Source organism: Exophiala bonariae, assembly GCF_035927105.1.
Source record: "Exophiala bonariae strain CCFEE 5792 chromosome Unknown scaffold_1, whole genome shotgun sequence".
NCBI lineage: Eukaryota > Fungi > Ascomycota > Eurotiomycetes > Chaetothyriales > Herpotrichiellaceae > Exophiala > Exophiala bonariae.
Window position 1 is genome coordinate 686,759 of NW_027042476.1, and position 25,176 is coordinate 711,934.

The window sequence follows — 25,176 nt, forward strand, 5'->3', positions numbered from 1 at the left end:
AGCCTAGTCTGGATGCAAAGGGTTTCTAGAACAACACCAACGACCCCACGCTCGCTTGCTGAGATCACCGCACGTAGAATTCCAGTCTCTAGCCAAATCATCGCGGGAGCAGGTGAATCCCAGCCGTGGATGTATTTGAGTCAAGCATAGTAAAGCAATCTATCGAAAGCGCCTGGCGAGATTGCCGCTCTCATCGACATAATCGAAGTCACTCGCGCTGATCCCACCACTCATCTCCGGCGTCGCGCGTGGAAGACTCGGGCTCTGGTCGGGGTAGTATTTGCCACCTGGATGGAGAGGCTGCTGCTGCTGCTGGTCCTCGTCGAAACTGTATGTCGTGTATGGTGCGTGAGTGTGTTGTTGGCCAGTGGCCCAATACGCCGGTGGTTGTTGTTGCTGTCGTTCTTCCGTGGATGCTTCTAGATCGTCGGCAGCGGGAGCATACACGACGTCCATGTCCGGGAACGCGAAGTGTGATGAGGAAGCGTTGTTTTGTGCTGCATTATCGTTGGAAGCGTGCTGTTGCTGAGAACTCCCTGGAATTTGAGACGATGTGAAGGTCCCATTCACGAAGAGTCCGTTTGGTTCGGTGTCGCCATTGTGGACTGCAGCGGCTTCGCCCGTAGAGACGTTCATCAGGTCGTTGTTCTGCACTTCCACTTCACGGTCACGGATGCGGCGCATTAATTCGAGGAAATTCGAGTTTTGGAACTTGTCACTGGTGTCGTGTTGCACTGAGGTCAAGAGTTGCCCGGCCGTTCGGGCCAGTTCATCCGCATCACGCGTATCCTGATCCACAGACCGATCCTTCCATTCTCGGTACTGAATAGAATCTGCGCCGATTTTAGAGCTCTCCACCGGCACAATCAAATCTTCTTGTTGCTGGAGGGCTGGGGTTTCGGCCGCGGTGACTTTCAATTTCTCCTCCTGATCTAGCTTTTCGAGTTGAGAGAACGCGTCGGCGAATGCAGCTTCCATGGCCGCATTGGTTTGTTGCGGTTGCTGCTCCATTGTCGCCATTGGAGGTTGATAGTGCTGTTGGAACGCTGCGCCTTGATACATTCCATTAAATTGTCCGTACGTTGGTTGCGAGAGCCCACCCATGGACATAGGTGACGCCATCTGGAAATTGTTCATCTGTGGTTGTTGTACTGCTTGCTTTCCCTGAGAAATTGGTGTGCTTGCACTCGACCGCTGGCGCATGAACTCGGTATGCCATTCTCCTGCCATAGATCTGACCAAGGGAGCCTCCTGACGGAACTGTTGCGCAGGCACTGGTTGTTCATGCATACTCAATTTCTGAAATTCTGATGCCCAACCATTCATGTTCAGGTTAGGCTGATTCGTCGGGCGGAAAGTAGGAAAGGCATTGGCGAATTCAGGAGGCTGCTGGAATTGGAATTGGTTTGGGATGCCATTTTCGAAAGCGTGAAAGTCAGCATCAAGCGAACCAGCGCGGGGGTCTGCTGTGCGGAAACTCTGCCCGAATGTCAGTCACGTTGTTGTAGTCGGTCAATTGAGAAGCCCTTACCTGATTGAACTGTTGTCGCGCACCGACTAAGCGGTCTTGCTGAAGGGTGCGATCGACCTGTGTATGTTTCTGAAGGTTCTGGAGCGGGTTCGACGGACCACACAGGGCGTCCGCCATTGTGATGGTTGTGACGGCACTTGGAAGAATGAGAGACAAAGATGCAAGTACGAAAACGGTGCTGAAGAAGGTCGGAACGTGTGTTTAAATCAGCAATCAAGTCTGAGATTCCGTAGAAAAGAATGAGGTGTCACAGAGATTCATGAGAATTGGATGCGTGCTTGATGAGATATCAATATCGGCATTGCGAAAAGGTCAGACGTGAACAGAAAGAAGCCGAGGCCCGGAAAAACCACGGCTGGCCGGCTGAATTGCCTTTTCACCTTGGCCGTCTCGCCGCCTTTGGGTTCAGTCTTACAGAGTCGCGGGCTCTTGTTTGCTGGCTGAAAACAGTTCCTCCTGGAGAGAATTCCGACGTGCAATTCCGGACCTCCTCAGCTCAATATCTGGAAGTACATAAGGCCACAAAAATGATGTTCAAAACATCTCAGTAAACTTCACCCAACACGCTGCAGTTTTATAGACACGATGACGGCAATACGTTCTGCCGAGTAGGTGGCCAGAGTCACGTGGGGGTAGCTTTCTCAGTTCAAAATTCAGCACATGGAAATGCAGCCTCGAACGTGGCCAAGGCCCCCTTTTAAAGCATCAATTCAGTGCTCCCTACACCTCGATGGTTTTTTTTAAACAAAAGGACCACACAGGCACGGTGACCTTCTATCTATTATTTCTTCCTTGAATTAATGCTGCCCATGATTCAGATGATCACTGGCTGGACACGGGATGGGTCCCGATATCCCCAAATCGAATTTCGCCATTGCAAGAGTTCGCGATAGGCTCTTCAAAGCACGCCATTGTCTACTTATGGATGTCTCCTGATATGTGGCCCTTACCCAGAAGATATGGCTAATACAAGTATCTGCGGCTTGATAAGCATATATATAAAGTTCTGAACTTCTAGATTTTTGGCATTTCTCGGTACAGAATAAAAATGGTCGCCCAGAAACTCCCTCCCGAGCCTAAGGCCCTTCGTGTTGCCATCATAGGCGGTGGCCCGGCGGGCCTTGGTGCTGCAATCGCTTTATCTGCCCTTCCAAATGTGCAAGTTGACATCTATGAGAAGGCTCAGGTGCTTCGAGAGGTCGGCGCAGGTATTAGAATAGGATATAATGGCTGGAAAGTCCTTGAGCTCTTGGGCGCTGCCGACAAGATCACGGGGCACTTGAAGAATTCTGTCACTCATCGGTAGGTTTTGTCAGCGCGGCTCTTGAGGCCATCTTGCCACTAAATTCAATCCCTCGATTCCTGCTTAACCTTATGACAGAAATGGATTGAACGGCAACGTCGTGGGTGGTACTGGCGAATCCTCGTTTCCTCTCCAATACCAGCCTCGTCGAGTTCGAAGAACACGACTTCAATCAGGGCTGGTGTCGACTGTACCTGAAGGAGTCATCCATCTGAACAAGGGGGTTGCATCTATTGAAGATATCTTCAATGGAGGCGTGAAGGTCAACTTTCAGGATGGTACATATACAACAGTGGATCTTGTTGTTGGCGCAGATGGCATACGCTCTGTAGGTCCACGACTTCCGTGGTCCAAGGTCGTCACCGTCCTGATACTGTTATAGGTTGTTAGAGACAGCATTTTTCCCGATCACACAATCAAATTCACAGGTGGGTTGCAAGTTCAATGGACATCAGCATCGAACTGACATTATTGGATTTTGCAGGCACAACAATATGGCGCACGCTCATTCCCATAACTAGCGTCAAGGATATTGGGCCCGAGGTCTATGCAGGAACTTCTTGGTGGTTTGGAACTGCAGGTCACGTCTACTTCTCTCCTGTTGACGACAAAAACGAACTTGGTGAAGAGGAACGACAATTCGAGATCTCCTGCCGAAATTTAGTTGACCCAGCCACTGATACTACCAAGCGCTTCAGTTGGGGAGTACCGGCCACCAATGAGAGAGTAGTTTCACATTTCACTGTGAGTACTCGCAGCACAAGATGTGCTTTGAATGCATGCTGACTGTGGCGAAGGACTATGACCCGAGAGTGCGAGAAGCACTTTCCAGAGTCCCTGAGGGAAACTGGAAGGAGTTTGCGGCATTCGCCGGACCTCGTTTAGAAACCCTTCATGGTTGGGACAAAGTCGTCCTTCTTGGAGATGCCAGTCATCCCCTATCAGGTCGGTGGAATCACATTCGGGCGATGTTCCTCGACTAACCGACACCAGGTGCATTTGGATCTGGTGCTGCTTTTGCGTTGGAAGATGGTTGGGTCCTGGCTCGAGCCATTGAGCATACCCGCGGTGCCCCCAAGGGGCTTGCAAAGGCTCTCCAGGTCTTTGATGCGATTCGATCGCCCTATTACCTGAGGATGTGAGTGATGCATCTGGACTTCTTGTTGTTCACGAGACTAAACCGGGTTTAGGTACGAATACCTTGATGGTCAGAAAGACAAAACGCAATCGGCACAGCAAAGTAGTGAGGATCAAAGCTTCGAGGCCAAATTGAAGATCAGAGTCTCCTCGTTTGGTGGAGAGAAATTCCTTCCCTGGATTTACCACAACGATATTGAAAAGGTGTGGGACGAGTATCTGATAGGTGAAACCAGCACGAATGGTGTTCACTGATCGCATCGCGAAATAGACTTGATAGACCGCCGAATATTCTATAGAAAACTATGTACCTCTACGAATGCAGAAGCATGCCCTTCCCGCCCTATCTCCATAATTGCACTTGGGTTCTAATTTGCTAGTATTATTAAGCCTTCTGATGGAAATTAAATTGTTCCGGCTACTTCGTTGCCAAGCGCGAGGGCCGAGCACCGAGTCCTATGTGTCAGCGTCAGAGGGCGCCGGACAAACTCCAACCTCAGGCAGACAACATAAACATTTTCCATTTCCTCACCGTCCTTCTCCATCTCCTTCCCACCTTTCACCCTCTACATACTGTCTATAGTCCTCGACGCGCATATCATTACCATTACTGTAATTGTCGTTAGGGTCTTCTTAGCAGATGACAATTGTCGACTCAAAAGCTCCACTGGAGCTCGATGTCATTGGTCCTAGCTCCCAGATAGCCCAAGATGTTGACATTGAAGGCATCAAAGATGTCACTATGGCGGGAGAAACCATGCAGGAAGAACAGAGCCGACCTCGGAGTAAATTTCGCACGGCGATGATATTGACTGCTCTCTACCTTTCACTCTTTGTTGCCGCCCTAGATGCCACCATCGTCGCAACAGCTGTACCGATCATCACCGCCGATTTGAAATCTGCCGCTGGCTACATCTGGATCGGTGGTGCATATCTTATTGCCAATGCTGCCGCTGCGCCGATATGGGTCAAGTTATCCGACATTTGGGGCCGAAAGCCGATCTTCCTTGTTGCAATCGCTGTCTTTTTTGCCAGCTCAGTGGTTTGTGCTGCAGCGGTGAATATGCAGATGCTGATTGTCGGTCGTGCAATTCAAGGTGCTGCCGGAGGTGGCTTGATCTGTATGGTTAGTGTTGCCATATCTGATCTTTTCAGTGTGCGCGAACGAAGCCTTTGGCTCGGATTTTGTGAAGGTGTCTGGGCTCTCAGTGGAGCTGTTGGGCCACTGCTCGGCGGCGCTTTCGCGACTTTCAATTGGCGTTGGTGCTTTTGGTGCAACCTGCCCATTGCCGGAACCGCATTTGTCTTGATCTTCTTCTTTCTTAATGTTCACAATCCTCGAACACCTGTATATGAGGGTGTTAAGGCGATTGACTGGTTTGGATGTATCTCGATCGTGGGAATCGTGGTCATGCTACTACTAGGACTTGACTTGGGTGGCGCCATCTATCCTTGGGGCTCGGCCAAGGTTATTTGCCTGCTCGTTTTCGGCTCTCTCATGATCTTCGTTTTCATCTATAGCGAACGCAAACTTGCGAAATACCCTGTCATTCCGCTGTCGCTGTTTGGATCGAGGAACATTGCAACTCTTATTGTTACCTTCTTCCATGGGCTGGTAAGTGATTTTCCGATCCTCGTTCTGGTCATTATCTGACTTTTTCAAGGTCTTTATTGCCGCAGAATACTATTTACCCCTCTACTTCCAGAGCGTGAAAGAGGCTTCACCACTTCGCTCAGGTGTATTACTCGTGCCATTAATTGTGGCCACAGCAGGTACCGGTGTTTTGAACGGGATCTTCATACATCGAACCGGACAATATCGGCCACCTATGTGGTTAGGCACCGTTCTCATGACCCTTGGAAATGGTCTCTACATCATGCTTAACCCTGATACATCGATCGGGGCTATCATTGCCTTTGAGATCATCGAAGGTATCGGGTCCGGCCTCCTATTTGAACCACCTCTACTTGCGATTCAACAGGGCGTTTCACAGAACGACGTTGGAACTGCCACTTCCACACAGAGCTTTGTTCGAAGCATGGCACTTTCACTTGGTGTCATAGTTGGTGGCATTGTCTTCCAGCAAAGCATGGACCTACGCCAGCCTTTCTTAAGAGACGCAGGTCTTTCAGGAACTGTATTGGAAGAACTCTCCGGGAAGAATGCAGGTGCGAACGTCATGGTTGGTCAAACCCTACCAGCAGCTCAAGAACTCGCGGTCAAATTGGCCTTCTCGTGGAGTATCAGAAACATGTTCATCATGTTTACGGCTCTCAGTTTCCTCAGCATCGTGGCGAGCATTTTCATTCGAACTCACAAGCTCTCGGAAACCCACACTGAGACTGTGACCGGACTTAGAAAGGAAGAACATTCTCAAAACGCCTAAAATCGGCACCAAAGTACAGGCGAGCTCCCACGAAGCTGGCTTCAACAACAGTCCCTTCGCTTGGGCCCCCATGAACCAAAGTAAGGCCGAAGGGCTCCGTCAGCAATTCTTCGAACATCTATCCCTCGGGACTTCAGACCGGCAGATTTCCCAGATAACATGCATTCGTGATCATCACGGACATGCATCGTACACAATTTGGTGATGCTCTAGCACCGTTAACAACAGCACTCAATCCCTTTTGACGACGTACTTGGTTCATGTACGTTGCGTACATTAACACGGTGAGCTTCCGCACCGTCCAAAAACCAGCAAGTCTTGTCATATAGTTCCCAGCAGTGCGAGCATCCTCTAATGAGGTGACCGTACCTCGGTGAGCTCCCCACCGTTAACAACAGCACCCCATCTTTTATTTTGACTACGTACTCGCTTCATGTACATTACGTACATTGACACGGTGAGCTTCTCCACCGTCAAAAAACCAGCAAGTCTTGTCATATAGTTCCCAGCAGTGCGAGCATCCTCTAATGAGGTGACTGTACCTCGGTGAGCTTCGCACCGTTATCAACAGCATTTTATCACCTACATGGGGATATTAATGAAAGTCCTGTTTTGGATAACCCTCTTCTGGTGAGCCGAATATTTCATTGATATTTGTATGATCATGTATGACCACTTCATTGATACCACGCGGTATGCGTTGACTTCTTGACTTCCAAAACCCACTACAATCCGCTGTAGTGGTGAGGGGGCGCTGAACCTTGCTCGGGCTCGATGGCAAGCGACTGGCTGACAATGGCCTCGTCGTTGGTCAGATGTCAAAGGTAAGGTAATCAGGGGAGGTTTATCAAATGGACAATACCATTGAAAACTGTGGGAATTCTCACTTCCGACTCAGGGTTTGTTCGAAGACATGAATGTGGGCTTGCTATCCATATGGACTCGTGAAGTTCGACGATCTTATTCCTAGGTACATACACCATAAAAGCATGAGCATAGACAAATCTGGGCACGCACAACATCGACCTACCAGGAAGCAAATAGGCAACGTGAACACTAGAAAAGGCGTCGTGGTAGATAATAATGATGTATAAAATCGATGTTCAATCGTGGTACTAGGTCACCAGTTGAGACATCAAAGATAGCTCGGTTTCTGCCAACTTTGCTCTTCAATGAGCCTTTACCATTTGAACCAGTTCTTAATAGGATCGTCCGCTAGTTAGGGAGAGGCTGCGCCCGAGACAGCGCTGGAGGCTAACGACGGTACCCATCTATTAGATGGCTATAGAAGGAAGTTAGGAGGACTCGCAGGCATTAGAACCGCCGAGACTTAACCAGACTTGGGGCTACGGGTTGCTCTATTGATCACCCAAAATGGCGGGCCGAACCCGAAAGTGCTTGGATTGATGCCCATGACACAACCATTGGAGCACGCGATCCTGCTACTCCCGGGCACAACCGCCCGCTGAAGATCCACGCTATTCTCTCGAGCACAAGTGCGAAAATCATACGGTGCTAGATATTGACTCATCGTCCTTTGACGCGACCCCACACTGCTGGGACAATGTATCAAGAATCTTAACTTCTCATTCCGCCGTCCCTTGTTATCATTATCCTCCAGTCTATGATAGCTGGCTGCATGACATCGAGATAGCCATTCCCTCAATCGGTCCGGACTCTCCAATTTTCCAGCAGTACAGTCAGCTTCGCCAAGAGCAGTGAGTAGAATTAGTCCTGGCAACAATGAGTAAAAATGAGATCATACAGGAAGGCAAGTCATTGACGATCAGTAAATCGTTCCTTTTTCCTTCTAATGCAGCAGCAGTACCGCAGCCACAGCCGACGGGACCGCCAGTTTCTCCAGAGCCAGCTCCTAGGCCCTTGCACGCGGTGTTGTCTGGAAGCAGTGTGACGCTTGTTCCTCTGGGTCACGATCACGCTGCGGATCTGTTTGATGCTGTTGGCGGCGAGGAAAAGCGTTCGCTCTGGACGTATATGGGAGATGGGCCCTATGTGTCCAGAGCAGAGTTCGAGGAAGCTATACTCGCCAAGTCGAAGTCTGATGATCCTTTGTTCTTCGCCATCATCAATACCGAGACACAAAAGGCCATTGGTTACGCGACATTAATGCGTATAGATACGAAATCTCGATCCGTCGAAGTTGGAAACATCATGTTCTCGCCCTTACTGCAGCGCACCAAAGCAGCCACAGAGGCCATGTATCTGTTGGCGAAACATGTTTTCGTTGACTTGGGTTATCGTCGATATGAATGGAAGTGCGACAATCTCAATGGTCCTTCGAAACGAGCTGCATTGCGATTTGGTTTCACGTTCGAAGGGATATTCAGACAGCATATGATCTACAAAAGTCGCAGCCGTGATACTGCGTGGTTTTCTATTATTGATACAGAGTGGCCGGTGGTGCGTCGTGCATTTGAGGCATGGTTAGCGGATACAAATTTCGATGAGCATGGACGACAAAAACAGAGATTGGACGACCTTAGAGAAGAGCTACAGGGTCAAGGAGGACCAGTTGTCTTACAGACTGATTGAGCGTCAGCAGATCACAGGTGCACTCGATACTCGAGTTGAGTTTGGGTCGAGTATGGCGAGTAGAGGAGAATTTCTCAATAGACAATAGAGATGCAATGAGACTTGTGCTGGTTGCCGGCGGAGCACAAGTGTAGTATAGTCAGATACGGATAGACAACCTGCACGAGTACAGAAATACATCAATTGATGTGGCACTTTCCTTCGTCTATTGTATTGGTGGCCGTAATGAAGCTCTGGCAGCTCTACCCTTCCTACTGAAAAGTCATGAATAGCGTCGGCCAGATTTATCTTCACTACAGCAATACAATCATAGCCAGTCGAAGCGACACGTCTCTATCTACTAACAGCATGAGATGAGCTGTCTTTGTTGACTTCTTTGTTCATTTGTAATTGCGAGACGCAGCTTACTTTGAAGCAAACTCTTTGTTCAGCCTGCAGCTGCGACCGAATGGAGACGCTTGGAGAGAAAGCCCAAATATACAGAGGCATGTATAGAGTGTAATGATTGATCTTTGGTTCTGGATGATGTGTTTTGATGGCAATGCAGGTCTGACATTCTTCCACCGTGAAAGTCCAAGCGAAAAGCCCAGGGTTAAGAGGAGGAAGAGAACAAGGGTGGCGAGGCAAAGCAAAAAGTGGATGGGGCACTAACCGTTTTCGGAAGCCCACATCGCCTGTCCGCTTTTCGTTGGCAAGAAGCTGTTAACAACACTCTCCACCTCATCAGACTGAACATCAGCAGTGTTATCCAGCTCTTCGGCGGTTGACACTGTCTTTTGTTTACGTCGATTACCTCGTTTTCGACGTGTTGGTGAATCGAACTGCTGGCCAAACGGCTATGTCATTGAGATCCTTCCTTCAGCTTCCGGGAACGCCTTCCATGCGGCTCACCACTGCTCGCGACCTGTTGAAGGTGCCCTCAACTTTAGTTTCGACAATCAATTCGACTCACAGTTCTGCAACTCCATCTCCAACCTTGTCGACTCAAGAGAGTCGTATCTCTACCGGGTTTTCGACCTCAGTCAGTGACCCGGATGATTACGTGGACATGGCCTTGCCCCAAACCGTGACACCCGCCCCAATCAAGGCCAGATCAACCACCTCAAGCAAACCAAGCCCCGAGCCTGGAAAGCGACGAGCATCTGGTCGTTTGAGAAAACCAACTGCAAAGGCTCAAGCTATTTCTGAGGAATCTACCTCGCCATCTCAACTGCTTGACACTATCGTCATTGGAGGTTCACCGCCTAGGAAGCCTGAGGATCAAGAAGATGCTCAACCTAGCACTCCTCCATCGCCTCGAACTGCTATCATCAACACTGTGGAGCCAGATCTCGAGATCGAAATCCCGGAAACTCCAGCACATCCGATGAATGATAATCCGACGACATTTATCAATGGTGAGGGAGCGGATGGTGGTCCACTCACCACTCCAACTGCCCAATCACCTTCGCGAAGGCATTCTCGTCGTGAGAGGAAACCCACAGCCAAGATTCTTGAGACATCACCAACCACTACCAAACGCCCTGCATCCGATGTTCATGATGTTCATGAGGAACCTCCTCGCAAATCAGCCAGAGTATCTTACTCTGGAGCAAAAGTGCCATCCAAACTACGTTATTCGGTATCTTCCACCAGCACTGATTCGGCGAGCCCTAAGAACAAAGAAATTGGAGATCCGCCGTCAGCGAAGCAATCGTTGATAGTCATTTTGAAAGTTCCTCGTCTCGCAAAAAGTGGCAAAGGAAAGACGGCCAACGCTAGCAGAAACTCGAAGCTGGCGAAACATTCTCCTCGGCGAACTCGAAACTCTACCCATCAGCAGAAAGTCAGTCCTACCAAATCAAAGACGCAAGTTCCTATCATCACTACCGCGCTGGCCAAAGAACTTCCACCATCCTGCTTATTATCGTGTCTTTCGCCATCATCTCGCTTGTTAGCAATGGCACAAATAGCTCTTATGATGCCAGACTCCAATGACGATGATGATGCAGAGATCTTACCTGGTAGTGATCAAGATTGGCGAACATACGTGCCTCAAGTGTGTCAGTGTCACAACAATCAGGATGCACTAAGCAGTCGAACCAATTCGGTTGACCTTCAACGTGCTCTAGAACCAAATCCACTATCTGATGGTACGCAATTCGCACCTATTCAATTGCCCTCCTCGCCAACGCCAGAATTGGACTTTCTTGCAGCCCCAGTCAACACAATTCTCAAGGTTGGAGAAGCAGAACGAGTGAAAGAGTTTTTCTCAAACAACGCCACAATGTCAATGTCGAATTCATTCTCTACACCAGAGAACGCGGCATTCAAACGGAAGCGATCATCTATGCCTCTCTCAGCTCACTTGAATGGAAATACTTTAGCAGCGCATAGTCCTGTATCAGGGTTCTTGTCGGTACCTGCAAAGTCGAGCTATGAGGATCGATTGCGAAAAGATCACCTCGCACTGAGCGATATACGCAAGAGAGCAGGGATGATGGGCATCAGATGGAGTTTTAACATGACTTTTGATCAGATTCATGATCTGGTTATGGAGGTTGAGTCTCAACAAGAAGAAGCGCACATGCACAGTCAAGCGAGAAGTTTTGGCCGCAGGATGACCACGTCATCGTACGAAAATGAAGAAGCGCCTCGTTCTCGCCATGGCTTTGGCATGTTATTGCCGTCCCAAACATCAACCAACGGACTAGGCAATGGCGAGAGCTCACGTCAAGGGCAAGGGCGTGCATCAATTGGAGGAAAGGGATCACGGCCACGCATTGATCTCAGAGGGCTCTTGGGAGAGTCTCCTGGGCCAGGAACCATTATCAACATTGAAGACAGAAGACGCGGTGGAAGCAGAGCATCGAAGAAATCTCGGATCAACTGATCTTCTCGGAGAAGAGTGGAACAACATTTCCTTACTACTTGCCTTGTATTCTAGAATGAACAAGCATAGCGATGTGTGCGCAGCAGGCAAAGCAGAACAATCTGCGAATGACTGGAAAAGCATGACGGGGGTTGCATATGTATACTAACTACTACCTTTATGCATTCGGTCAATTGGGGCACGAGGGCGGTTTGGTTATGCATAGAAGGGCCTGTCTAGGCCTTGCTTTCGGTGCGCGATTAAAACCTAACTTAGGTAGTTGAGAATATCCGGTAATGGGCATTAGCGAGGCCCTGGGTGAATAATCGTCGTTGATAGAGTAATATTCCTCTGTTTGACATCTCCATACATGTATCGTAGACATTAATTGTATCAACCCTTGATAACAGTGTCCTCACGATTGGGCCAGGGTCGCCCATCGCTCATCAACAGCATCGTCATGCCACAGGGACAACGTATTTAGCACGTCTCGAGTCCTTCTCGACGAGTGGCTTGATTTCCCAAGAACCATCAAAGATGACCCCTGAAAAAAACACAGCAAGACCGGAAACCCTGGCGTGCCCTGGATCGCCCCACATGCGTGAAATTGGACCTCGATCAATTGATTTTTTTGAGGTGTGCCTGTTTCTCTGTTTGGGTGTCAGTATTTTCTCCAAATTCGTGGTCGCCCCCTCATCATCTCCGACGCGTCGATCATCCAACAAACTGAACAGGTTAAGTTTAGATGACACCACGAGACGTGAGAATTGGACGCGTTTTTTGGTGACCACGACTTTTTGCAAGATTAAGCCACAATCGCCACATTTGATATAACGAAAAGTTGTCGACGACGACGACGGTCAAAGAAGAAATGTCCGCAGTTGAAGCAGTGACCGTCAAGAAACGGGGTCGGCCGGCTAAGAAAGCCGTGTTGTCGTCTACCGACAATAGTAGCAATGTCATTGTGGAGGTTGACCCCGTGGCCGCGAGTCCCTTGCAACAGCAGGAGAAGACTCGGAGGAAGTCTGCTGCTCTTAGTGGTGAGGATGCAGCTATACCTGCGGCCAAGAAGTCGTCAACGTCTACGGCGACTGCGAGTAAGAAATTGAACGATGAGACCGGGAAGAGTGCAGCTGTGAGTGCGAGTAAACCAGCAGTGGCCGCGTCGACTACGACGAGAAAGAGGGTCTTGAAAAGTTCAACGCCCGCCACTGCTGCTGCTGCTGCTGCTGCTGCTATAGTTGAGGAGAGATTACAATCCTCAAGTTCGCGGACAAAGTCACCCAAGGTTGAGCCTGTGGAAGAGCCGAATGTTCAAGCCGTTGCGACAAAATCAAAATCCACTGCTGTCAATAAGGCTGCATCTCCAGCTAAAGCCACAGCAGCATCATCAACCACGAAGCTGGTGATACAGGCCAAGAAGCAACAGCCACAGCGAATTTCAACTGCGCCGGAAAGTCAATCTGCTACGAGTCTCCCACCGTCGGAGTCGAAGACAGAGCCAGTTTCAGAAATCCTGCAGCAAGCTCGCGCTTTCGCGAAGACTTCCCCCGGAGGGCTGAAGAAGAGTGCGACTACTTTACAACAAGCATCGGGTAGAAAGGCTGAACAGGGTGAAATCAGCCCCGAATCCTTAGAGCCGACCATAACAGCACAACAAATATTAGATTCGATACTAGCTGAAGCCGAGCTCAAGCAGCCGCCAAGTACGTCCGAGACGAACTCACCACGAGAGGCATCCAGGATCGAAACAAAATCTGCAGCACCCTCGTCATCTTTCCCAAGCAAGCTTCTCACCACCAACCCACTCTTCACAGCAACCCGCCCAAAATACACACTCCCATACAGCACGACCGCGGCACTGGCTTCCCGACACCAACAGCAGCAAGAACAGCAACAGCAATCCACGCAGCGAGCCGCCAGAAGCACCGGCCCAGGAGGCATTCGACGAAGCAGGCCTCCGCCGACCGACCCGTCCTTACGGGGCGATCCAAACAAGGCACCACCAATGTCCCATGACGAAATCAGAAAGACACCGCTGTATCGCAAGACGAACGCCAAAGTGCGACGTGTGATAGTCGCGCTGCCGATCGCGATCGTCACGAGCTATTATCTCTATCAGCGGCGGGACGAGCAGCGGATTTATGAAGAGGGTTTGCTGGCGTTGGGGAGGGGCAGCTCGGGGTCGTCGGTGCGGAGTTTGACCACGAATAGTGAGGAAGGTGCTGCTCCTGCTGTTGGGCAGAGTGAGCAGCAACGGTGATGAGCACGAGCTTGAGACCATCTCCTGACCATGTACTCGCTCATACCTCCTGGGCTCTTCTGGTACCATCCATGCCCACCGACGTGTATGACGCAGCACATGGAAATCGAGATCACGACAGCATCTCGCCTCACTTTTCCTCACTCGCTCGAGGCTCAGTCCAAATCAGCTCGGCTCAACTCAGCTCACGTATGTCGGCCATGACGGCTCAGTGGCCTCGGAGCCTCCTCAGTGGCCTCGGAGCCTCCTCAGTGCCCAAAGGTCAGCTTCGAGTCGCTCAAGCTCACGAAGCCCTACATCGCCCCATCGTCGAACGTGCACTGAGCACTACAGAAACTCCCACACGGCTCATTACACAATAATCACCACAGGAACCGAACGCTCTCGACGCTTTGGCTACCACGACTCGATCGTGTCCGCGCGAGTCGTCCTGTTATTCCGCCCTGTCCCTTTCTCATCAACCCCCCTTCCACACATAGTACGGCCCCTGCATGCACATAATGTTACAATAATGAAGCCCACGTTATTCACTTTCAAGCGAAATGCTACTGTGTGTATTTACATTTGTTCATAGTCGTGTTGGAAACAAGACACGAAAATGGATAGAAAGGATTCTCAACTCTGCGATTGATAATTGTGTTCTATCTGTGGTCACATTTTTGGCCTTTTTGAATGCTTGGTTCAGTCTGACTTCGTCGCTTGCTAGTTAGCGTAGCATATCTGGCCCACAGCCATGTGTCTGAAGGGTTCGACTCATCCCGTGGCATATATCGAGTCCGCCAATTCCTGGCTGCTTTTCTCTCCATGATTTCCTCTCGAACCTTCCGATAACCCCCAGCCGTCCCATGCTCATGTCATCATGCTTCAAGTAAATTCCCGAAAACCTGCTTCAACACACCTCCAATATGCATTGCTCGGCTTCTCTCATGTCACCGCGGAGGTAAAGTCCTTACAACTTACTCTCCCACGTAGCACCGCCCTGCCAAGCATCGCCGGCCTCGAGTTTTGTCCACGAACTGACCGTACCAGGCTCTATGCACAAGTATCGCTGCCAGCCGTCTTTGGGTTCGAAGTCACCCATGCCTTTGATCTTGTCCTCCCAGCCGTTCCACACCGTCACGTCTGGCAACGCTTCACGAGAGACGAGGAAGCTGTCTGCGCCATCTTCGGTGACTACAAGTGGTACCAGACCGGCATCGTCCTTGCTGGTTGGTGGTGTGTAGACGCGGTCGGTCTCTCCGGTGAAGGCTAGGGAGGAGGAGGATTCGGTGAAGGTCTCCGCATTGCGAACTTTGTCGACGTACGGGGATTCGTCAAGTCCTCTCACGGCGGTTTTGCTGATGTCCTGTGATATTTAGAAGGATCAGTTTTGTGGTCTCGTTCGTGGAGTCCGATGAGAAATCATGGGACTCGCTTCAACAACTCTTTGGCAACTAACCTTGACAGCCAGATATGTGTGGAAAAGTGCCTGGAATTCAAATGCCTGGTTTCCTTTGTTCTGGACATGCAGCGATGTCTCCAACTTGCCCTTCTCCAGTGTGACACTGTAGACAAGTCCGAAATCATAAGGCCACTTCTTCTTGGTTGCCTCATCAAGGAAATCACTGCTGAGGCCAAAGTCCAACTTGACACTGTCATCAGACTTGCCGCCCAGACTCTCGCTGCTGCTCTTTCCTAAGAACTCCCAATAGCTGTTCCGGGCGAAGCCGTGCTGCGGAAGGTTTCCTGTAGCGTGGGATTTGGGAGGAGGGCCGAAGACGGGGAAAACCAGTGGGATGCCACCTCGAATAGGCTTGGAGCCGTCCAGGACAGCGGCACTGGAGAGGAACAGCTGCTCTTGGCCGTTGTTCGTCTTCCACGAGGTGACGGTGGCGCCATAGAGGTAGACCGTCACTGAGTCGCCCGTGGGGAGTCGTGCGGTGAGGACATTGTCGCTCAGGTCGACAACAGGTTGGGCGAGAGAAGGGGAGAGGGGAATCGCAGAGGGTTTGTTCTTACGATCCACAGACATGGTGGGGGTGGGATAAATTTCGGGGATTTTCTGAAGAGTTCTCTAGGGGTAATGTAAGACTTTTGGATGTTACTGTGATTCAATCTGGGTTTTTGGAATGAACAAAGGACAGAGAAAGTGTTAGAAATCGATGGGTCTTATGGTGAATGGAGGGGGAATGTGAAGCTCTCACCGCGCAACAATTGTTTCATACCAGAAGGAAGTCACCAAACAGCCTTAGTCCACTATGACGAACTATGCCAAGACTCTAAAGCAATATTAGTGGATATACTAGTCTCAATCGGTGTTAAGGATCACTATTGTCCTCAATGCGAGTATCGAAGGGCAAGTCTATGAGGTCGACGCCAAATGTCTGAATCCCAGTTCAATCTTCCGACAAACAATCTCGACAATTTCCCTCTCGTCTTCACCGGCATCAAATCCCAAAGCCCCAAGCTGCCAACTTACAGCTATGCTGAGTGGGCCATTAGCCACGCTCACCACATTGAAACTCAATGGTGCACCTGTCACACTGGCAGGTTGGCAGAATACCATCTTGACAATCGTAGCCCTTCCTCCAGGAGAGACGGGCCTGAAGCTGGTGAGGTTGCTAACTTCATAGGAACAGTCCCGACTTCCACCGACTTTAGACAGGGTCCACGATCGCATATCACTCACGTATGGAAGTAAGCCGATGGGGTGGTTGCGAAGGTCTTTGGAAACAGCCGCCAATCGTTCTGTAATTGCTTTTGCTGATGACCAGTTGACCTTTGCTTCTGCTTCGCATCTCATCTTGTTGTTTTTGGGCAATGTCGCTGTGTCTGCAGAAATGAAGTTTCCTATCTTGTCTCCTGAGATGTTGAGAGCTCCACGAAGACTCAAGGATGTTTGTGCTACAAACTGGCTTATGTCGGCTGATTGAGGCAGGAACTCAGACAACGCACCGACGATGAGTTGGTGCAGAAGTCCTGTAAGCTTGACACCGTGACTTCGAGAGACTCGCAAAACCCGACTAACAATCGTTCCGTCAATCGTTATCGTCCGTACACCAGTTGTATGCTTCTCAGCATTGTAAAATACTGGCGATCCGGTCCAGGTGGCACTCGTCACAGCGTTATTCAAAGCTTCAAGACCCAGGATTGATAGAAGCGGTTTCGGAAGGAAAATGCCCAACAGCGTCCTCAGAAAGAACGGCCATGTGATTGGCAAATTCCTGGGCGTGTCTGAAGCTGGACCTATATCTTTGGATCTAGTACTGGGAGGTAATTCGTTCTCGATATGGGATACCTCGAGACCACTCAACAGGGTTTGGTGGAAAGCCAAACCTGACATGCCATCGCCCAGGGTATGGGAATAAAAGAACGCAATGAAGCATCTTTTCTCAGACAGAGGGAGTATGAAGACTTTCCATGCAGGGATGCTAGGCAGCAACTTGGTATCAAGGATACCTGGCAAAGCATTTTGGATCGCTTTATCTTCATCTCCATCTTTCTTGCACTTATCCAGATGTTGCAGATGCTGCTCGAGATCAACCTTGGGGTAATGTTCAAAATATGGCGAATTGCTTTCCGCGTTGATTGTGACGACACTCAATTGCGGATGTCTTTCGATGCACTTCTGAAGGCCACGAGTGTATGTAGAGGGGCATGACAGATTTGATCCGTCGCTGAAGTCATAGGTGCCACCCACAGCTAGGCCGCGATAGAAGTCAAGATAGTCGCGTGCGATGCAACGACGCTCATTTGGGCCTGACAGAAGGTTATGTTAGCTGACTGGTCCTAGAATTTGCGAATAAGAGCATGATGGACTGACTTGCGGCACGTAGATAGTTCTCAGTGTCATCCCGCACGGCTTTACCAAACATTTTCTTCATATTCTCCTTTATGCTTTACTGATCGTGATCTAGGCAGAAGATCGATCCAGGTCCGACCATGCTTTGAGACTGAGACATCTCTAGAACACAGAGCCCATAGACGCGGATTTATTCCAATTGCTTCGGCAGGCCGGTGTCTTTCGAGAGGCGCCTTGAGCTTGGGCAGGATAAAATGAGGAGTCTCCGGCCCAGTGAGCGCGATCAATATGATCATGTTGCCGCTTCATTTAGCCCCTTCCTGGATGAATTAACGGCATGTCTTGCAGCCGGACAGATCATTCCAGTCTGGGTCAACGCCATCTTAGATGACGCACGCAGGGGCAGAATGGATGATTTTGCAGATTGAATCTACGTCAAGTCCCGCACCTACCACTTTGGATATCTACAGCCTTGTGGAGATGCCTCTCATGTACTATACCGGGCAGATTGATTTTTGTAGATTTTCAGAAACATTTTGAGTTCTGCGCTGGGCGACTTCTGCACAATTCGGCATGATCGTGGCTTATCTAAAAGCTTTAGTTGGATGTTGGGAATAACTTGAGAATGATCATGAAACCGCTCTGCACCAGGAAATTGGAACCCACTCTCCGCGCTCCCGGCTCGGCACCAGCACCGGTGATTTAATGCCTATTTTGGAACAGCTCAGTGGTCGATACCTAATCCCAGATCCAACTAACTCCTAACATTGGGGCTATGGATATTTGTTGCATGGCACACGACTGACTCACTGCAATGACGGGAGGTTTACAACAGACTACCATGATAGGAAGTTCGCAAGCCCCTGCGCCTTTGCGCGCACATACTAGAGCTGCAAGTATCGAGAACAATACTGGCTCCGAGTGTGCTGCATGGCTTCTGGAATTTCATTCTTTCAGCTCGAATGCGGCAATAAATGTCCGAATATTCTGTCAAAGGTCAGGCGAGTCAGCTGGTCTAAAAAGTGGTATAATATAAAAGGTGAAATTGAGAATGCTAATTCAATGAGTTCTGATGAAAGAAGCCTGTTCGAAGGAGATTCTGCAAATTCTAGTTGTTCCTTAGGTTTTCAATCGTGATTCTGCTACACTACTACACAAACATCGCGAACTGTGGCAGTCTTGATCGTTGATGGTCCAGCATGGGGGAAAACTCGGCAACCATCGATTCTCGTGCACCTGCCGAATTTGACTTTCGCAGTAGGTTCCTTTCCGTACCAATGCTGTTAGCACCACGCATTACTGAGCACACACTGCACAAAGGTGATATAGTGACGGTCCCCACCCAAGAGATGCTTGAAGCGGTCTTGAAAACGACTTTCAAGGACGATGTATATCGAGAAGATAGCACGACCGAAAGCTTTCAAGCTGAGATGGCAACCTTGACAGGGCATGAGGACGCCATTTTCATGCTCTCCGGAACAATGAGCAATCAGCTTGGGCTCAGAGCTCTTCTCATGCAACCGCCGTATTCAGTTCTGACTGACTCGCGTGGGCATATCATCCATTATGAAGCTGGAGGTGTAGCCAGTTTGACTGGCGCGAGCTTACAGCCCGTGGTGGCGAGCAATGGCAAGTATCTGACTCTCGAAGATATACAGGGCAAAGCTGTGTTGGATGAATATGTCCAGTACTCCCCTACTAGGGTCATCTCTCTCGAGAACACTCTTAATGGACTGATCATGCCTCTCGAGGAGGTGCGCAGAATCTCGACCTGGGCTCACCAAAAAGGTCTCAAGATGCATCTTGACGGTGCTCGACTTTGGGATGCTGTGGTCGCTGGAGCTGGCAGCTTACTCGAGTATGCTCGGGAATTCGACACTGTAAATCTGTGTTTCTCGAAGGGTCTGGGGGCCCCGCTAGGAAGTATTTTGGTCGGAAGCAAAAAAACAATTGCTGTCGCAAGAAAGATCCGACAAAGCATCGGAGGCGGTATGCACCAGGCAGGCGTGCTCACAGCCATGGCTCGAGTCTCTTTAAATGCTACCTTTGGGACAGGCGTCAATGGAAAAGGTTCCTTGCTGGCCCAATCCCACAAGAATGCTAAGTATATTGCAGATCTTTGGGTAAGACTTGGTGGAAAATTGCTCGGCCCCACGGAGACTTGCATGGTCTTTCTAGATATCAAAGCTGCTGGCATCTCCCGAATCAGGCTCGAAGAATTGTCGGCTCAAAACGGATTAGTGATAAAGAATGAGAGGCTTGTTGTCCATTATCGTAAGTCATGTCAAGCCGATTTTGAGCGGGATGGATGACAGATGTGACAGAAATCTCCGACGAGGCAATCCGCAGAATTGACAATATATTCGTTGCTATCTTCAAAGGGCCGGAGACAACGGTGGTGAAATTGTGAGAAGGAGTTAGGCAGCTGCTGCTAGCTGGAGCCCATTTTTATAGTTGGATGTAGTAGATTGTCGGGCTGATGGTTAACAGGCACCAAAGGTGTCCTTCTCAGATTAAGTCGAATCAATGTTTACCGTCCAGTTCAGGCGTATACACCAAGTCCGCTTCCTGTCTGGAGTAAAGGCGACGTTGCAAGAAGAGCAGCTCGTGGGTCTCACGGTATAACAACAAAGTCCGGGCCTCCGTCAACCAAATCAAGCATGTAACCATTGTAGCCATGCCGTCTTTTCGTCCACACATAGTCGATGGCAGTTTTGAGTTTGATAAGAGCCTGTGGTGCTGCATTGAATAAGGGTATAGAATCCCATATCTCATCTGGAAATTCTGCGAGCTCCAGTGCGGCAATGAGGATCGGGAACCCAACTTGCTGCAGTTGCACAACATTTCCAGCAAGTGCCTGATAGGTCAAGAACTCGAGAGTAATGCTATTTGCGTATTCCCACGCCGTGTCATCCTGTGTACCAATCGGGTTCAACATGCGATGTGCTATCAAAAGCGCCACATTCTGGTACATCAGGACTTGTGTTTTCATACCCAAGATTTCCTCCTTTGAAAAGCTCTTGGCGAGGTCATCAGGCTCAGTCGCCGTCCATGCAAGAATGCGTTGTTTAATTCGTTCGATGGCCACGATGAAACTTTGTCGTTCAGCGTATTTCTTGTGTTTTATTTTGTGACCAATAACACACAAATCATACAATATTGGCAAAAGAGTCGTACACAATCCTGCTAAGCGGTCGACAATTGGAAGTTTTGGAGGACAAAATTTGATGACAGGATACTCACGTCGCAGCAAAGACCACGATGTATCCCAGAAAATGGAGGCAACAGCAAACAGGTCGATGAATTGGTGCTTCGAAAGTTCTTGATACCACGGCTGGATCGAGGATAGAGAATATCTCAGGATCAGAGAGGTGTCGACACACTTAGTGAGAAGGTCGAAGGCTGCCAGACTTTGTCCGAGTGCTAAAATGGCAAGTGCATCAGTGGTTCCCATGATTTTGGTGGTTCGAAGCTGTTGGAGGGATACGGCCCCCTGAGCGAAATCTGGATGAAGAGTGTCGTTTCCAGTCCTAGAACGGTCGACTGCGGTAAACATGGCCATGTAGATGCCTTCCAAAATAGCAGGTGACCTCAAGTAACTTTGCTGCACTGCTTTCCGAAATATAGGGGCGAAGGAAGGACCGATCATGAAAATATGGTACTTTGAGTAGAATTTGGCAACTAGATACGGTGAGGTCTCTCGTAACTCTTGAGCATCCGTTAGACGAATCATATATGAGTCGCATGTCACGACGCCGCGCTTCAGAGAAAGCTTTAAGAGTTCGAGTCCTGAAGATAGGAAGAGAGGTTCCATTTCTGAACACGTGGGCGAACGTGGATCTTCAACTGTGTCATCTGAGGTAGACAGAGTCGACTCTACCTCCCAGACCTGCACAGAGCCGGCTAGTCCTAGTTGTTTACACCTTGGACGCCTTCCCTGGCGAGGCTTTGATCTCAACGTTGTACATGTCGACCTTGTTCGTTCGCATCGATCACACCCGCTGGAACCATATTCGAAGCTACACTTTTCTTTGAGCTTATAGCATCTGTCGCACGATCTGTATTTGATGTTGCGCATGATTATGGGTGGCATACATGTCAAACACTAAATTAAATCGGACTGTTGAAATGAGAGAAGAGAATGGCATGGGTGACACGAATGAGGATTGAATTGACGTGGACATTGCCTCGGCTATCCCTGTTTTGGGTCCGTTTCCACTATCATTAGGACTGAAGGATCCAAAGGGACCTGGGCGCTAGTTAACTAGTTAACCAATTGACCGGGCTGATCGGCATCACGGAGTCGCTAATCCAGGGGCTAATTAATGATCCGAAGTACTTCGTATGCTTCCAAGGGACGATTGCATAACTATGAAGTAAAGTAAGAGGGTTAGGTACTTGGCTAAGTATACAGCTAAGTGCTCTACACTTACTGGAGTGCTGAAGAGGACATTGCATTTGCCCTTGTTTAGATCGGAAATGGCTACCAATATATTGTTATACGCAATCTCAAATTGTTTCTTTCGATGCATAATTTGAGGCTCGATTACCTTTGGCTTGCTTCTCGAATCACAAAGCCCTAAGAACAAAACCGTTGTCTTCAGCTTTCTCTCATGTACCGCCAGAAACCACTCTCAGTTATGCTTCCCATTCACGATTTCTCATCGATTCTGCTCGCTCACCTCATTCATGATCCATCATACCCGATCAGGTGGAGGGGACGTCCTTTTTCCGAATAAAGGTGTCGACACCGCTAAACAATCCATGCCCAGACCTATTGGACATATTAGGCACAGTCGAGTGCAATTGAAGCTTTGAACCTACCTTCTCCAGAAAATTCTGAGGTTCCGATTGGGGCCAAACCTCAGCATCGATTGCGGCTTTACCCGTCCACAAATCGGCCTCGGCGGGATCGACAATTTTCGTTTTCTTGAACACTTTCCAGAAGACGAGCAGGCTAATAAAGATCGGGATGCCGATGTATGTGGTCAAGAATGTTTCCACATTCCAAGGCATGAAAGAGTAGAAGCCATTGAAAATGGTGAGGATGCTGAAGAATGTGAGTGTCGACCAAGCAAGATATGGTTGAAATGGCGATCTGAATGGTAGGTGGCTGCGGTCTACACCTTGGACCTTTAAAGCGGCATAGAACCGTATGTAGGTAACACATATGGCCATCCAAGACGTCAATGCAACGAGAGTTCCAAGGTTTGCAAGCCAGATAAAGACCTTCGCCGGCCCAGTTGCGCAACTCAGGTAAGTCAAAGGGGCAAAAAGCGCTGTCAGACCTACACTGTAGTAGGGTATACCTCTATAAGTCACGTTAGCCTTGCAAATGTGGCACAACCTCAAGACTCACCTCTTGGAGCAGCGCATAAAGACACTTGGAGCCAAACCAAGCTGAGCAAGGGACATCAAATAACGACTGCCATTGTAGAGGAATGCATTTCCTGCAGAGCATGCAGAGCTCAGAATGACTGCGTTGATAATCGAGGGTAAAACAGGTATACCGGCACGTTTGATAGCAATAACCCAAGGAGAGCTGGCGGCTCCCGGAGCACTGGTTGCGAGGGCTATCAGGAGGGCAGTGTCGTTATATGGCACCAGGACTCCAACGGCGAGGGATCCAAAGATGTAAAAGAACAAAAGACGCCAAAACACTCGGCGAACCGCCTTAGGCAGATTCTTTCTCGGATTCTCGGCCTCCCCAGCAGCAACAACAACTGACTCGACGCCAGCATAGGTATAAGCAGCCATAATCATGGCAAACACTACGCCAAGAAAGCGTCCTGTGTTACCATCGACGATGAATGTATTCATGGCCCCTGGATTTTTCCAATATCGAAATCCGATCCGATCATGACTTGGAGCCCCTCCTAAGTCAATGATAAGCGCCAGTATGAGAAGTCCCACAATAGTGATTAATTTCAAGCTTGCAAACCAAAACTCGGCCTCACCATAGATCGAAACTGCAAGAACGTTGAGAAGGATAAGAATAGCGATGATAATCGATATCCACACCGCGACCTAGAGATTGGACCAAGTTAGTTTGAGACTGACGGGCACCATTGCTGGTATCACGATGGTCGACCCACGTTGATATCGTCATTCCAATAGCCTATTATTACTGCAGCAGCCGCAATCTCGATGCAAACCCCGATCACGTAGCCGTACCAACCCTGAAACATGATTCAGTCCTTTTCGTCAATGGTTCAATCCTCATCCAGATGTGACCAGTGGCTTTCTACTCACATTCCAGCCCACAGCAAAGCCGAGCGCCTTGTCTACGTAGCGGCTCGCAAAGACAGGAAGTGCCCCCGAGACCGGCAGCCAGGTAGTCATCTCACCAAGACACTGCATCTGTGGAGATATTAAATTCACACTCTCCTCTTCGTGAGGCTTGAAACTCACCATTCCCCAGATAGCCGCGCCTGTAATTAGAAAGCCTAGGAACATACTGAGGGGCCCAGTAGCTGCTAGTGCCCTCCCAATACCCAAGAAAAGGGCGGTGCCAATTGACCCACCAAGGCCCATGAACTGAACATGACGTGCTTTGAGCCTTTCGATGAATGAGAAATGATATACATAGTCCTTAGGAAGACCCCATTCGACTAGCCGTACGGTAATCACCAGGACTTACTCACCCTCTAGCAACATAGCCATAAGATTCGGCAATTTCAGCGTTGCCATAGATTTCAGTTGCTTCCTGTATGTTGATTGTTGTACTTTCGACTGGTCTCGTCGTTTCGATTACCGAGACCTGCTCCAAGTCTGGAGTGGTTTTGCCTGACATTTTGCTGTGCCTAACTATTGAAGACCGATGACTGGAACGAGCCAAATCTCGATTGAATACTCGATCCACTTAGCGAGGAAAGTGGACATCCCATCGAAATCAGATCAAAAGGATAGGGGCAGTGGGATATATATATATGGCCAAATTTCCATCCATGCTTGACCCGTTTTGTTCAATAAATTAGCGCTGATAAGAGCTCTGCTCCATAGTCTTGAGCCTTTGTCATATTAGAACTTCTCTATCACCTGGCATCCAAAACAGCTGCGTGTCTTCACATAGAAAGAAACTCGAAGACATGACTGTAGCTGTAAACACAACCCGCCAGAGTGGGCAGCGGTTGGGATGGTGAGCTAGACCAAATTAGGTAGTAAGTCACCGGTGCCTACCTGCGAAGTATCAGGTAGATATCTCTCCAGGCCGCCTCTTTGTAAAACCCCACAAGAATTCAGTCAGGAACTTTCGCCTGCCTGGAGACGTTAGGCGGGGTTGATAGCCGAGGAATTTTGCTTCCCTCTATCATCGCAGGCTCTGTTAATCTGCATTTTCAGGCTGACGAGCCGTCCATCTTCTCCATAGG

The 25,176-nt window shown here is 49.3% G+C and overlaps 11 protein-coding genes across 11 annotated transcripts; 6 read left to right on the forward strand and 5 right to left on the reverse strand.

Moving 5' to 3' along the window:
* Positions 1-159: 159 nt before the first annotated feature.
* Positions 160-1,648, reverse strand: LTR84_000245 (uncharacterized protein; the record flags this gene model as incomplete). The annotated part of the gene is made up of 2 exons (XM_064843876.1): positions 160-1,479; positions 1,532-1,648. The coding sequence occupies 2 exons, from the start codon at positions 1,646-1,648 to the stop codon at positions 160-162; spliced, it is 1,437 nt and encodes a 478-aa protein (XP_064711736.1).
* A 931-nt stretch (positions 1,649-2,579) lies between these two features.
* Positions 2,580-4,226, forward strand: LTR84_000246 (uncharacterized protein; the record flags this gene model as incomplete). Its single annotated transcript, XM_064843877.1, has 7 exons — positions 2,580-2,833; positions 2,913-3,162; positions 3,217-3,262; positions 3,319-3,578; positions 3,632-3,779; positions 3,828-3,972; positions 4,025-4,226. The coding sequence occupies 7 exons, from the start codon at positions 2,580-2,582 to the stop codon at positions 4,224-4,226; spliced, it is 1,305 nt and encodes a 434-aa protein (XP_064711737.1).
* Positions 4,227-4,611: 385 nt separating this feature from the next.
* On the forward strand, positions 4,612-6,358 carry LTR84_000247 (uncharacterized protein; the record flags this gene model as incomplete). Its single annotated transcript, XM_064843878.1, has 2 exons — positions 4,612-5,586; positions 5,636-6,358. 2 exons carry the CDS (start codon positions 4,612-4,614, stop codon positions 6,356-6,358), a joined length of 1,698 nt encoding a protein of 565 aa, XP_064711738.1.
* Positions 6,359-8,101: 1,743 nt separating this feature from the next.
* Positions 8,102-8,911, forward strand: LTR84_000248 (uncharacterized protein; the record flags this gene model as incomplete). The annotated part of the gene is made up of 1 exon (XM_064843879.1): positions 8,102-8,911. One exon carries the CDS (start codon positions 8,102-8,104, stop codon positions 8,909-8,911), a length of 810 nt encoding a protein of 269 aa, XP_064711739.1.
* Positions 8,912-9,791: 880 nt separating this feature from the next.
* On the forward strand, positions 9,792-11,783 carry LTR84_000249 (uncharacterized protein; the record flags this gene model as incomplete). The annotated part of the gene is made up of 1 exon (XM_064843880.1): positions 9,792-11,783. The coding sequence occupies one exon, from the start codon at positions 9,792-9,794 to the stop codon at positions 11,781-11,783; it is 1,992 nt and encodes a 663-aa protein (XP_064711740.1).
* Positions 11,784-12,633: 850 nt separating this feature from the next.
* LTR84_000250 (uncharacterized protein) lies at positions 12,634-14,025 on the forward strand (the record flags this gene model as incomplete). Its single annotated transcript, XM_064843881.1, has 1 exon — positions 12,634-14,025. The coding sequence occupies one exon, from the start codon at positions 12,634-12,636 to the stop codon at positions 14,023-14,025; it is 1,392 nt and encodes a 463-aa protein (XP_064711741.1).
* Positions 14,026-14,974: 949 nt separating this feature from the next.
* LTR84_000251 (uncharacterized protein) lies at positions 14,975-16,036 on the reverse strand (the record flags this gene model as incomplete). The annotated part of the gene is made up of 2 exons (XM_064843882.1): positions 14,975-15,370; positions 15,464-16,036. 2 exons carry the CDS (start codon positions 16,034-16,036, stop codon positions 14,975-14,977), a joined length of 969 nt encoding a protein of 322 aa, XP_064711742.1.
* A 330-nt stretch (positions 16,037-16,366) lies between these two features.
* LTR84_000252 (uncharacterized protein) lies at positions 16,367-17,888 on the reverse strand (the record flags this gene model as incomplete). Its single annotated transcript, XM_064843883.1, has 2 exons — positions 16,367-17,763; positions 17,828-17,888. The coding sequence occupies 2 exons, from the start codon at positions 17,886-17,888 to the stop codon at positions 16,367-16,369; spliced, it is 1,458 nt and encodes a 485-aa protein (XP_064711743.1).
* Positions 17,889-19,083: 1,195 nt separating this feature from the next.
* LTR84_000253 (uncharacterized protein) lies at positions 19,084-20,118 on the forward strand (the record flags this gene model as incomplete). The annotated part of the gene is made up of 1 exon (XM_064843884.1): positions 19,084-20,118. One exon carries the CDS (start codon positions 19,084-19,086, stop codon positions 20,116-20,118), a length of 1,035 nt encoding a protein of 344 aa, XP_064711744.1.
* A 302-nt stretch (positions 20,119-20,420) lies between these two features.
* Positions 20,421-21,620, reverse strand: LTR84_000254 (uncharacterized protein; the record flags this gene model as incomplete). Its single annotated transcript, XM_064843885.1, has 1 exon — positions 20,421-21,620. One exon carries the CDS (start codon positions 21,618-21,620, stop codon positions 20,421-20,423), a length of 1,200 nt encoding a protein of 399 aa, XP_064711745.1.
* A 939-nt stretch (positions 21,621-22,559) lies between these two features.
* LTR84_000255 (uncharacterized protein) lies at positions 22,560-24,599 on the reverse strand (the record flags this gene model as incomplete). The annotated part of the gene is made up of 5 exons (XM_064843886.1): positions 22,560-22,580; positions 22,631-23,117; positions 23,166-23,833; positions 24,059-24,365; positions 24,451-24,599. 5 exons carry the CDS (start codon positions 24,597-24,599, stop codon positions 22,560-22,562), a joined length of 1,632 nt encoding a protein of 543 aa, XP_064711746.1.
* Between the last annotated feature and the right edge of the window lie 577 nt (positions 24,600-25,176).